Raw genomic sequence first — 13844 nt, forward strand, 5'->3', positions numbered from 1 at the left:
GGATCTTAGTCTGGGTGTGGTTCTTGTCTGTGTCCAGGTCTGGGTTTGGTCCTGGTCTGAGTCTTGGTCTGGGTATGGGTCCAGATCTGGCCTTAGTTTGGGTCTGGTTCTCAGTCTGTGTCCTGCTCTGGGTCTGGTCTTGATCTGGGCCCAGGTCTGGTTCTGGTCCTGGTTTGGGTATCGCCTTGGTCTGGGTCCCGGTCTGGGTCTAGTCCTAACCTGGGTCTGGTCCTGGTTTGGGTCTTAGTATGAGTATGGTTCTTGTCTGGGTCCATGTCCAGGTCTGGTCCTGATCTCGGCCTAAGTCTGGGTCTGGTCCACATCTGGGTCTCGTTCTGGTCTGGGTCCCTTGTCTTGGTCTTGGTCTGGTCCTAGTCCTGGTCTAGTCCTAATCTGGGTCTGGGTCCTGGTCTGGTCCTGATCTGGGCCCAGGTCTCGTTCTGGCCCTGGTCTGGGTCTTAGTCTGAGTCTGGATCTTGTCTAGGTCCAGTTCTGGGTCTGGTTCTTATGTGGGTCCAAGTTTAGGTCTGGGTCTGGTTCCAGGTTTGGATCTTAGTCTGGGTCTGGTCCTGGTTTGCATCCAGGTCTGGGTCTGGTCCTGATCTGGCTCCTGTCTGTGATGTCTGTCCTCTGTCCACCAGCAGGATGATGGCGGAGGGACCAGAACTCTTCTCAGAACAGGAGCTGACCTGCTCCATCTGTCTGGACCTGTTCTCAGACCCGGTCTCTACACCCTGTGGACACAACTTCTGCCAGGTAAGCAAGTCCTGCAGGACCCCCTGCAGTCCACAGGTAAGCAAGTCCTGCAGGACCCCCTGCAGTCCACAGGTAAGCAAGTCCTGTGGTCCACGTCTCCACTGATGTCCCTCCTAACCTGCTCTGTGTCCTCAGGGGTGTATTGGAGGGTACTGGGCGTCCAGTCCGGTCTGCACGTGTCCCCTCTGCAAGCGGGAGTTTGATGAGCGTCCTCGGCTCAGCATCAACAAGGTCTTCGCCCTCATCGCAGACAAATACAAACTGACACGTTACGGCGCCGCCGCCATCTCACCGCCGGTCCCTACGCCAGACACCGTGCCCAGCGAGGAGGGCGGCAGGAGTACCAACCCCTTTCTGGCGCCGGCACCAGAGGACATGGTGTGGTGTGATTTGTGCACAGGCGTGAAGCAGCCCGCTGTCAGCTCCTGCCTCACCTGCACCGCCTCCTACTGCACTGAGCACGTGCAGCCACATCACACCACACCTTTCTATTCCAAACACCCCCTCATGGACCCCCAGGAAGCCCTTCGGGGCCGCACCTGCTCGGCACACCGCCGCCTGCTGGAGGCAAGAAGAAACGCACCGCCATGATGAGACAGCTTGTCCCCCAGGACGCCTAACCCTGATGTGTTCATGTGTCCAGGTTTACTGCAGGACATGTCAGTGCTGCATCTGTGCTATCTGTGTCCTGGAAGAGCACCGGACTCACAAAACCGTCTCGGTCCAGACCGAGAGACTCGTAAGACAGGTAGGTACACGCAAAACCGTCTTTGTCCAAACGTAGAGACTCGTAAGACAGGTAGGGACACACAAAACCGTCTCCGTCCAAAATGAGAGACCCGTAAGACAGGTAGGGACACGCAAAACCGTCTCCGTCCAGACAGAGAGTCGGAAGACAGGTAGGGACACACAAAACCGTCTCCGTCCAGACCGGAAGACTTGTAAGACAGGTAGGGACACACAAAACCGTCTCCGTCCAAAATGAGAGACCCGTAAGACAGGTAGGGACACGGAAAACCGTCTCCGTCCAGACAGAGAGAGTCGGAAGACAGGTAGGGACACACAAAACCGTCTCCGTCCAAAATGAGAGACCCGTAAGACAGGTAGGGACACGCAAAACCGTCTCCGTCCAGACAGAGAGAGTCGGAAGACAGGTAGGGACACACAAAACCGTCTCCGTCCAAAATGAGAGACCCGTAAGACAGGTAAGGACACACAAAACCGTCTCCGTCCAGACCGAGAGACTCGTAAGACAGGTAGGGACACGCAAAACCGTCTCCGTCCAGACCGAGAGACTCTTAAGACAGGTAGGGACACGCAAAACCGTCTCCGTCCAAAATGAGAGACTCGTAAGACAGGTAGGGACACACAAAACCGTCTCCGTCCAGACCGAGAGACTCGTAAGACAGGTAAGGACACGCAAAACCGTCTCGGTCCAGACCGAGAGAATCGTAAGACAGGTAGGGACACACAAAACCGTCTCGGTACAGACTGAGAGACTCATAAGACAGGTAGGGACACACAAAACCGTCTCGGTCCAGACCGAAAGACTTGTCAGACAGATAGGGACACACAAAACCGTCTCGGTCCAGACCGAAAGACTTGTAAGACAGGTAGGGACACGCAAAACCGTCTTTGTCCAAACCTAGAGACTCGTGCGACAGGTAGTGAAACGCAAAACCGTCTTTGTCCAAGCCTAGAGTCTTGTGAAACAGGTAGGGGCACACAAAACCGTCTTTGTCCAAACCTAGAGACTCGTAGGACAGGTAGGGACACACAAAACCGTCTTTGTCCAAACCTAGAGACTCGTAAGACAGGTAGGGACACGCAAAACCATCCTGGTCCAGACCGAGAGGCTCGGAAGACAGGTACGGACACGCAAAACCGTCTCCGTCCAGACCGAGAGACTCGTAAGACATGTAGGGACACACAAAACCGTCTCCGTCCAAAATGAGAGACCCGTAAGACAGGTAGGGACACGCAAAACCGTCTCCGTCCAGACAGAGAGACTCGTAAGACATGTAGGGACACACAAAACCGTCTCCGTCCAAAATGAGAGACCCGTAAGACAGGTAGGGACACGCAAAACCGTCTCCGTCCAGACAGAGAGAGTCGGAAGACAGGTAGGGACACACAAAACCGTCTCCGTCCAAAATGAGAGACCCGTAAGACAGGTAGGGACACGCAAAACCGTCTCCGTCCAGACAGAGAGACTCGTAAGACATGTAGGGACACACAAAACCGTCTCCGTCCAAAATGAGAGACCTGTAAGACAGGTAGGGACACGCAAAACCGTCTCCGTCCAGACAGAGAGAGTCGGAAGACAGGTAGGGACACACAAAACCGTCTTTGTCCAAACCTAGAGACTCGTAAGACAGGTAGAGACACACAAAACCGTCTCCGTCCAGACCGAGAGACTCGTAAGACAGGTAGGGACACACAAATCCGTCTCCGTCCAGACCGAAAGACTTGTAAGACAGGTAGGGACACACAAAACTGTCTCCGTCCAGACCTAGAGACTCATAAGACAGGTAGGGGCACGCAAAACCGTCTTTGTCCAAACGTTGAGACCCGTAAGACAGGTAGGGACACACAAAACCGTCTCCGTCCAGACCGAAAGACTTGTAAGACAGGTAGGGACACGCAAAACCGTCTCGGTACAGACTGAGAGACTCGTAAGACAGTTAGGGACACACAAAACCGTCTTTGTCCAAACCTAGAGACTCGTAAGACAGGTAGGGACACGCAAGACCGTCTCCGTCCAGACCGAGAGACTCGTAAGACCGGTAGGGACACGCAAAACCGTCTTTGTCCAAACCTAGAGAATCGTAAGACAGGTAGGGGCACGCAAAACCGTCTCGGTACAGACTGAGAGACTTGTCAGACAGATAGGGACACACAAAACCGTCTCGGTCCAGACCGAAAGACTTGTAAGACAGGTAGGGACACGCAAAACCGTCTTTGTCCAAACCTAGAGACTCGTAAGACAGGTAGGGACATGCAAAACCGTCTCCGTCCAGGTCGAGACACTCGTAAGAGTAGGGACACACAAAACCGTCACCGTCCAGACCTAAAGACTTGTAAGACAGGTAGGGACACGCAAAACCGTCTCCGTCCAGACCGAGAGACTTGGAAGACAGGTAGGGACACGCAAAATCGTCTCCGTCCAGACCGAAAGACTTGTAAGACAGGTAGGGACATGCAAAACCGTCTCCGTCCAGGTCGAGACACTCGTAAGAGTAGGGACACACAAAACCGTCTCCGTCCAGACCTAAAGACTTGTAAGACAGGTAGGGACACGCAAAACCGTCTCCGTCCAGACCGAGAGACTTGGAAGACAGGTAGGGACACGCAAAACCGTCTCCGTCCAGACCGAGACACTCGTAAGACATGTCGGGACACGCAAAACCGTCTCGGTCCACACCTAGAGACTCGTAAGACAGGGAGGGACACACAAAACCGTCTCAGTACAGACTGAGAGACTCGTAAGACAGGTAGGGACATGAAAATACCGTCTTTGTCCAAACCTAGAGACTCGTAAGACAGGTAGGGACACACAAAACCGTCTCCGTCCAGACTGAGAGACTTGTAAGACAGGTAGGGACACACAAAACCGTCTCCGTCCAGGCCGAGAGACTTGTAAGACAGGTAGGGACACACAAAACCGCCTCGGTCCAGACCGAGAGACTCGTAAGACAGGTAGGGACACGCAAAACCGTCTCGGTACAGTCTGAGAGACTCGTAAGACAGTTAGGGACACACAAAACCGTCTTTGTCCAAACCTAGAGACTCGTAAGACAGGTAGGAACACGCAAGACCGTCTCCGTCCAGACCGAGAGACTCGTAAGACAGGTAGGGACACGCAAAACCATCTTTGTCCAAACCTAGAGAATCGTAAGACAGGTAGGGGCACGCAAAACCGTCTCGGTACAGACTGAGAGACTTGTCAGACAGATAGGGACACACAAAACCGTCTCGGTCCAGACCGAAAGACTTGTAAGACAGGTAGGGACACGCAAAACCGTCTTTGTCCAAACCTAGAGACTCGTAAGACAGGTAGGGACATGCAAAACCGTCTTCGTCCAGGTCGAGACACTCGTAAGAGTAGGGACACACAAAACCGTCTCCGTCCAGACCTAAAGACTTGTAAGACAGGTAGGGACACGCAAAATCGTCTCCGTCCAGACCGAAAGACTTGTAAGACAGGTAGGGACATGCAAAACCGTCTCCGTCCAGGTCGAGACACTCGTAAGAGTAGGGACACACAAAACCGTCTCCGTCCAGACCTAAAGACTTGTAAGACAGGTAGGGACACGCAAAACCGTCTCGGTCCAGACCGAGAGACTTGGAAGACAGGTAGGGACACGCAAAACCGTCTCCGTCCAGACCGAGACACTCGTAAGACATGTCGGGACACGCAAAACCGTCTCGGTCCACACCTAGAGACTCGTAAGACAGGGAGGGACACACAAAACCGTCTCAGTACAGACTGAGAGACTCGTAAGACAGGTAGGGACATGAAAATACCGTCTTTGTCCAAACGTTGAGACCCGTAAGACAGGTAGGGACACACAAAACCGTCTCCGTCCAGACCGAAAGACTTGTAAGACAGGTAGGGGCACGCAAAACCGTCTTTGTCCAAACGTTGAGACCCGTAAGACAGGTAGGGACACACAAAACCGTCTCCGTCCAGACCGAAAGACTTGTAAGACAGGTAGGGACACGCAAAACCGTCTCGGTACAGACTGAGAGACTCGTAAGACAGTTAGGGACACACAAAACCGTCTTTGTCCAAACCTAGAGACTCGTAAGACAGGTAGGGACACGCAAGACCGTCTCCGTCCAGACCGAGAGACTCGTAAGACCGGTAGGGACACGCAAAACCGTCTTTGTCCAAACCTAGAGAATCGTAAGACAGGTAGGGGCACGCAAAACCGTCTCGGTACAGACTGAGAGACTTGTCAGACAGATAGGGACACACAAAACCGTCTCGGTCCAGACCGAAAGACTTGTAAGACAGGTAGGGACACGCAAAACCGTCTTTGTCCAAACCTAGAGACTCGTAAGACAGGTAGGGACATGCAAAACCGTCTCCGTCCAGGTCGAGACACTCGTAAGAGTAGGGACACACAAAACCGTCACCGTCCAGACCTAAAGACTTGTAAGACAGGTAGGGACACGCAAAACCGTCTCCGTCCAGACCGAGAGACTTGGAAGACAGGTAGGGACACGCAAAATCGTCTCCCTCCAGACCGAAAGACTTGTAAGACAGGTAGGGACATGCAAAACCGTCTCCGTCCAGGTCGAGACACTCGTAAGAGTAGGGACACACAAAACCGTCTCCGTCCAGACCTAAAGACTTGTAAGACAGGTAGGGACACGCAAAACCGTCTCCGTCCAGACCGAGAGACTTGGAAGACAGGTAGGGACACGCAAAACCGTCTCCGTCCAGACCGAGACACTCGTAAGACATGTCGGGACACGCAAAACCGTCTCGGTCCACACCTAGAGACTCGTAAGACAGGGAGGGACACACAAAACCGTCTCAGTACAGACTGAGAGACTCGTAAGACAGGTAGGGACATGAAAATACCGTCTTTGTCCAAACCTAGAGACTCGTAAGACAGGTAGGGACACACAAAACCGTCTCCGTCCAGACTGAGAGACTTGTAAGACAGGTAGGGACACACAAAACCGTCTCCGTCCAGGCCGAGAGACTTGTAAGACAGGTAGGGACACACAAAACCGCCTCGGTCCAGACCGAGAGACTCGTAAGACAGGTAGGGACACGCAAAACCGTCTCGGTACAGTCTGAGAGACTCGTAAGACAGTTAGGGACACACAAAACCGTCTTTGTCCAAACCTAGAGACTCGTAAGACAGGTAGGAACACGCAAGACCGTCTCCGTCCAGACCGAGAGACTCGTAAGACAGGTAGGGACACGCAAAACCATCTTTGTCCAAACCTAGAGAATCGTAAGACAGGTAGGGGCACGCAAAACCGTCTCGGTACAGACTGAGAGACTTGTCAGACAGATAGGGACACACAAAACCGTCTCGGTCCAGACCGAAAGACTTGTAAGACAGGTAGGGACACGCAAAACCGTCTTCGTCCAGGTCGAGACACTCGTAAGAGTAGGGACACACAAAACCGTCTCCGTCCAGACCTAAAGACTTGTAAGACAGGTAGGGACACGCAAAATCGTCTCCGTCCAGACCGAAAGACTTGTAAGAGTGGTAGGGACATGCAAAACCGTCTCCGTCCAGGTCGAGACACTCGTAAGAGTAGGGACACACAAAACCGTCTCCGTCCAGACCTAAAGACTTGTAAGACAGGTAGGGACACGCAAAACCGTCTCGGTCCAGACCGAGAGACTTGGAAGACAGGTAGGGACACGCAAAACCGTCTCCGTCCAGACCGAGACACTCGTAAGACATGTCGGGACACGCAAAACCGTCTCGGTCCACACCTAGAGACTCGTAAGACAGGGAGGGACACACAAAACCGTCTCAGTACAGACTGAGAGACTCGTAAGACAGGTAGGGACATGAAAATACCGTCTTTGTCCAAACCTAGAGACTCGTAAGACAGGTAGGGACACACAAAACCGTCTCCGTCCAGACTGAGAGACTCGTAAGACAGGTAGGGACACGCAAAACCGTCTCCGTCCAGACCGAGAGACCCGTAAAACAGGTAGAGACACGCAAAACCGTCTTCGTCCTGGTCAAGAGACTCCTAAGACAGGTAGGGACATGCAAAACCATCTCCGTCCAAAATGAGACCTGTAAGACAGGTAGGGACACACAAAACCGTCTCAGTCCAGACCGAGAGACTCGTAAGACAGTTAGGGACACACAAAACCGTCTTTGTCCAAACCTAGAGACTCGTAAGACAGGTAGGGACACACAAAACCGTCTCCGTCCAGACTGAGAGACTCGTAAGACAGGTAGGGACACGCAAAACCGTCTCCGTCCAGACCGAGAGACCCGTAAAACAGGTAGAGACACGCAAAACCGTCTTCGTCCTGGTCAAGAGACTCCTAAGACAGGTAGGGACATGCAAAACCATCTCCGTCCAAAATGAGACCTGTAAGACAGGTAGGGACACACAAAACCGTCTCAGTCCAGACCGAGAGACTCGTAAGACAGTTAGGGACACACAAAACCGTCTTTGTCCAAACCTAGAGACTCGTAAGACAGGTAGGGACACGCAAGACCGTCTCCGTCCAGACCGAGAGACTCGTAAGACAGGTAGGGACACGCAAAACCGTCTTTGTCCAAACCTAGAGACTCGTAAGACAGGTAGGGACACGCAAGACCGTCTCCGTCCAGACCTAGAGAATCGTAAGACAGGTAGGGGCACGCAAAACCGTCTCGGTACAGACTGAGAGACTTGTCAGACAGATAGGGACACGCAAAACCGTCTTTGTCCAAACCTAGAGACTTGGAAGACAGGTAGGGACACACAAAACCGTCTCCGTCCAGACCGAAAGACTTGTAAGACAGGTAGGGACACGCAAAACCGTCTCAGTACAGACTGAGAGACTCGTAAGACAGGTAGGGACATGAAAATGCCGTCTTTGTCCAAACCTAGAGACTCGTAAGACAGGTAGGGACACACAAAACCGTCTCCGTCCAGACTGAGAGACTTGTAAGACAGGTAGGGACACACAAAACCGTCTCCGTCCAGGCCGAGAGACTTGTTAGACAGGTAGGGACACACAAAACCGCCTCGGTCCAGACCGAGAGACTCGTAAGTCAGGTAGGGACACACAAAACCGCCTCGGTCCAGACCGAGAGACTCGTAAGTCAGGTAGGGACACGCAAAACCGTCTCCGTCCAGACCGAGAGACCCGTAAAACAGGTAGAGACACGCAAAACCGTCTTCATCCTGGTCGAGAGACTCCTAAGACAGGTAGGGACATGCAAAACCATCTCCGTCCAAAATGAGACCTGTAAGACAGGTAGGGACACACAGAACCGTCTCAGTCCAGACCGAGAGACTCGTAAGACAGGTAGGGACACACAAAACCGTCTCGGTACAGACCGAGAGACTCGTAAGACAGGTAGGGACACACAAAACCGTCTCGGTCCAGACCGAAAGACTTGTAAGACAGGTAGGGACACGCAAAACCGTCTTTGTCCAAACCTAGAGACTCGTAAGACAGGTAGGGACATGCAAAACCGTCTCCGTCCAGGTCGAGACACTCGTAAGAGTAGGGACACACAAAACCGTCTCCGTCCAGACCTAAAGACTTGTAAGACAGGTAGGGACACGCAAAATCGTCTCCGTCCAGACCGAAAGACTTGTAAGACAGGTAGGGACATGCAAAACCGTCTCCGTCCAGGTCGAGACACTCGTAAGAGTAGGGACACACAAAACCGTCTCCGTCCAGACCTAAAGACTTGTAAGACAGGTAGGGACACGCAAAATCGTCTCCGTCCAGACCGAGAGACTTGTAAGACAGGTAGGGACATGCAAAACCGTCTCGTTACAGACCTAGAGACTCGTAAGACAGGGAGGGACACACAAAACCGTCTCAGTACAGACTGAGAGACTCGTAAGACAGGTAGGGACATGAAAATACCGTCTTTGTCCAAACCTAGAGACTCGTAAGACAGGTAGGGACACACAAAACCGTCTCCGTCCAGCCTGAGAGACTTGTAAGACAGGTAGGGACACACAAAACCGTCTCCGTCCAGGCCGAGAGACTCGTAAGACAGGTAGGGACACACAAAACCGTCTCCGTCCAGACTGAGAGACTTGTAAGACAGGTAGGGACACACAAAACCGTCTCCGTCCAGGCCGAGAGACTCGTAAGACAGGTAGGGACACACAAAACCGCCTCGGGCCAGACCGGGAGACTCGTAAGACAGGTAGGGACACGCAAAACCGCCTCGGTCCAGACCGAGAGACTCGTAAGACAGGTAGGGACACGCAAAACCGCCTCGGTCCAAACCTAGAGACTCGTAAGACAGGTAGGGACACACAAAACCGTCTCCGTCCAGACTGAGAGACTCGTAAGACAGGTAGGGACACGCAAAACCGTCTCCGTCCAGACCGAGAGACCCGTAAAACAGGTAGAGACACGCAAAACCGTCTTCGTCCTGGTCAAGAGACTCCTAAGACAGGTAGGGACATGCAAAACCATCTCCGTCCAAAATGAGACCTGTAAGACAGGTAGGGACACACAAAACCGTCTCAGTCCAGACCGAGAGACTCGTAAGACAGTTAGGGACACACAAAACCGTCTTTGTCCAAACCTAGAGACTCGTAAGACAGGTAGGGACACGCAAGACCGTCTCCGTCCAGACCGAGAGACTCGTAAGACAGGTAGGGACACGCAAAACCGTCTTTGTCCAAACCTAGAGACTCGTAAGACAGGTAGGGACACGCAAGACCGTCTCCGTCCAGACCTAGAGAATCGTAAGAGAGGTAGGGGCACGCAAAACCGTCTCGGTACAGACTGAGAGACTTGTCAGACAGATAGGGACACGCAAAACCGTCTTTGTCCAAACCTAGAGACTTGGAAGACAGGTAGGGACACACAAAACCGTCTCCGTCCAGACCGAAAGACTTGTAAGACAGGTAGGGACACGCAAAACCGTCTCAGTACAGACTGAGAGACTCGTAAGACAGGTAGGGACATGAAAATGCCGTCTTTGTCCAAACCTAGAGACTCGTAAGACAGGTAGGGACACACAAAACCGTCTCCGTCCAGACTGAGAGACTTGTAAGACAGGTAGGGACACACAAAACCGTCTCCGTCCAGGCCGAGAGACTTGTTAGACAGGTAGGGACACACAAAACCGCCTCGGTCCAGACCGAGAGACTCGTAAGTCAGGTAGGGACACACAAAACCGCCTCGGTCCAGACCGAGAGACTCGTAAGTCAGGTAGGGACACGCAAAACCGTCTCCGTCCAGACCGAGAGACCCGTAAAACAGGTAGAGACACGCAAAACCGTCTTCATCCTGGTCGAGAGACTCCTAAGACAGGTAGGGACATGCAAAACCATCTCCGTCCAAAATGAGACCTGTAAGACAGGTAGGGACACACAGAACCGTCTCAGTCCAGACCGAGAGACTCGTAAGACAGGTAGGGACACACAAAACCGTCTCGGTACAGACCGAGAGACTCGTAAGACAGGTAGGGACACACAAAACCGTCTCGGTCCAGACCGAAAGACTTGTAAGACAGGTAGGGACACGCAAAACCGTCTTTGTCCAAACCTAGAGACTCGTAAGACAGGTAGGGACATGCAAAACCGTCTCCGTCCAGGTCGAGACACTCGTAAGAGTAGGGACACACAAAACCGTCTCCGTCCAGACCTAAAGACTTGTAAGACAGGTAGGGACACGCAAAATCGTCTCCGTCCAGACCGAAAGACTTGTAAGACAGGTAGGGACATGCAAAACCGTCTCCGTCCAGGTCGAGACACTCGTAAGAGTAGGGACACACAAAACCGTCTCCGTCCAGACCTAAAGACTTGTAAGACAGGTAGGGACACGCAAAATCGTCTCCGTCCAGACCGAGAGACTTGTAAGACAGGTAGGGACATGCAAAACCGTCTCGTTACAGACCTAGAGACTCGTAAGACAGGGAGGGACACACAAAACCGTCTCAGTACAGACTGAGAGACTCGTAAGACAGGTAGGGACATGAAAATACCGTCTTTGTCCAAACCTAGAGACTCGTAAGACAGGTAGGGACACACAAAACCGTCTCCGTCCAGCCTGAGAGACTTGTAAGACAGGTAGGGACACACAAAACCGTCTCCGTCCAGGCCGAGAGACTCGTAAGACAGGTAGGGACACACAAAACCGTCTCCGTCCAGACTGAGAGACTTGTAAGACAGGTAGGGACACACAAAACCGTCTCCGTCCAGGCCGAGAGACTCGTAAGACAGGTAGGGACACACAAAACCGCCTCGGGCCAGACCGGGAGACTCGTAAGACAGGTAGGGACACGCAAAACCGCCTCGGTCCAGACCGAGAGACTCGTAAGACAGGTAGGGACACGCAAAACCGCCTCGGTCCAGACCGAGAGACTCGTAAGACAGGTAGGGACACGCAAAACCGTCTCCGTCCAGATCGAGAGACTCCTAAGACAGGTAGGGACATGCAAAACCATCTCCGTCCAAAATGAGACCTGTAAGACAGGTAGGGACACACAGAACCGTCTCAGTCCAGACCGAGAGACTCGTAAGACAGGTAGGGACACACAAAACCGTCTCGGTACAGACCGAGAGACTCGTAAGACAGGTAGGGACACACAAAACCGTCTCGGTCCAGACCGAAAGACTTGTAAGACAGGAAGGGACACGCAAAACCGTCTTTGTCCAAACCTAGAAACTCGTAAGACAGGTAGGGACATGCAAAACCGTCTCCGTCCAGGTCGAGACACTCGTAAGAGTAGGGACACACAAAACCGTCTCCGTCCAGACCTAAAGACTTGTAAGACAGGTAGGGACACGCAAAATCGTCTCCGTCCAGACCGAAAGACTTGTAAGACAGGTAGGGACATGCAAAACCGTCTCGTTACAGACCGAGAGACTCTTAAGACAGGTAGGGACACGCAAAACCGTCTCCGTCCAGACCGAGAGACTTGGAAGACAGGTAGGGACACGCAAAACCGTCTCCGTCCAGACCGAGAGACTCGTAAGACATGTCGGGACACGCAAAACCGTCTCGGTCCACACCTAGATACTCGTAAGACAGGGAGGGACACACAAAACCGTCTCAGTACAGACTGAGAGACTCGTAAGACAGGTAGGGACATGAAAATACCGTCTTTGTCCAAACCTAGAGACTCGTAAGACAGGTAGGGACACACAAAACCGCCTCGGTCCAGACCGAGAGACTCGTAAGTCAGGTAGGGACACGCAAAACCGTCTCCGTCCAGACCGAGAGACCCGTAAAACAGGTAGAGACACGCAAAACCGTCTTCATCCTGGTCGAGAGACTCCTAAGACAGGTAGGGACATGCAAAACCATCTCCGTCCAAAATGAGACCTGTAAGACAGGTAGGGACACACAAAACCGTCTCAGTCCAGACCGAGAGACTCGTAAGACAGGTAGGGACACACAAAACCGTCTCGGTACAGACCGAGAGACTCGTAAGACAGGTAGGGACACACAAAACCGTCTCGGTCCAGACCGAAAGACTTGTAAGACAGGTAGGGACACAAAAACACCGTCTTTGTCCAAACCTAGAGACTCGTAAGACAGGTAGGGACACACAAAACCGTCTCGGTCCAGACCGAAAGACTTGTAAGACAGGTAGGGACACACAAAACCGTCTCCGTCCAGGTCGAGAGACTCGTAAGAGAGGTAGGGACACGCAAAACCGTCTCCCTCCAAAATGAGAGACCCGTATGACATGTAGGGACACGCAAAACCGTCTCGGTCCAGACCGAGAGACTCCTAAGACAGGTAGGGACACGCAAAATCGTCTCCGTCCAGACCGAAAGACTTGTAAGACAGGTAGGGACACGCAAGACCGTCTCGGTCCAGACCGAGAGACTCCTAAGACAGGTAGGGACACGCAAAACCGTCTCGGTCCAGACCGAGAGACTCTTAAGACAGGTAGGGACACGCAAAACCGTCTCGGTCCAGACCGAGAGAATCGTAAGACAGGTAGGGACACGCAAAACCGTCTCGGTCCAGACCGAAAGACTTGTCAGACAGATAGGGACACACAAAACCGTCTCGGTCCAGACCGAGAGAGTCGGAAGACAGGTAAGGACACGCAAAACCGTCTCGGTCCAGACCGAGAGACTCGTAAGACATGGACACGCAAAACCGTCTTTGTCCAAACCTAGAGACTCGTAAGACAGGTAGGGACACGCAAAACCGTCTCGGTCGGGACCGAGAGACTCGTAAGACAGGTAGGGACACGCAAAACCGTCTTTGACCAAACCTAGAGAATCGTAAGACAGGTAGAGACACACAAAACCATCTCGGTAAAGACCGAGAGACTCGTAAGACAGGTAGGGACACGCAAATCCGTCTTTGTCCAAGCCTAGAGACTCGTAAGACAGGTACGGACTCGCAAAACTGTCTCGGTACTGACCGAGAGACTCACAAG

The 13844-nt window shown here is 52.8% G+C and overlaps 1 protein-coding gene across 1 annotated transcript in view; it reads left to right on the top strand.

Annotated features, from left to right (window-relative positions):
• Positions 1-648: 648 nt before the first annotated feature.
• btr30 (bloodthirsty-related gene family, member 30) overlaps positions 649-13844 on the top strand; it is a gene marked incomplete at both ends in the record, with an annotated part of 127545 nt that continues 114349 nt past the window's right edge. Inside the window, 3 exons of the mRNA XM_079252466.1 lie at positions 649-756; positions 892-1323; positions 1400-1504. Of these exons, the coding sequence (XP_079108592.1) occupies positions 649-756; positions 892-1323; positions 1400-1504 (645 nt within the window). The remainder of the gene's footprint in view (positions 757-891; positions 1324-1399; positions 1505-13844) is intronic.

This window comes from Telmatherina bonti, assembly GCF_933228915.1.
Source record: "Telmatherina bonti genome assembly, chromosome: 14".
Taxonomy (NCBI): Eukaryota; Metazoa; Chordata; class Actinopteri; order Atheriniformes; family Telmatherinidae; genus Telmatherina; species Telmatherina bonti.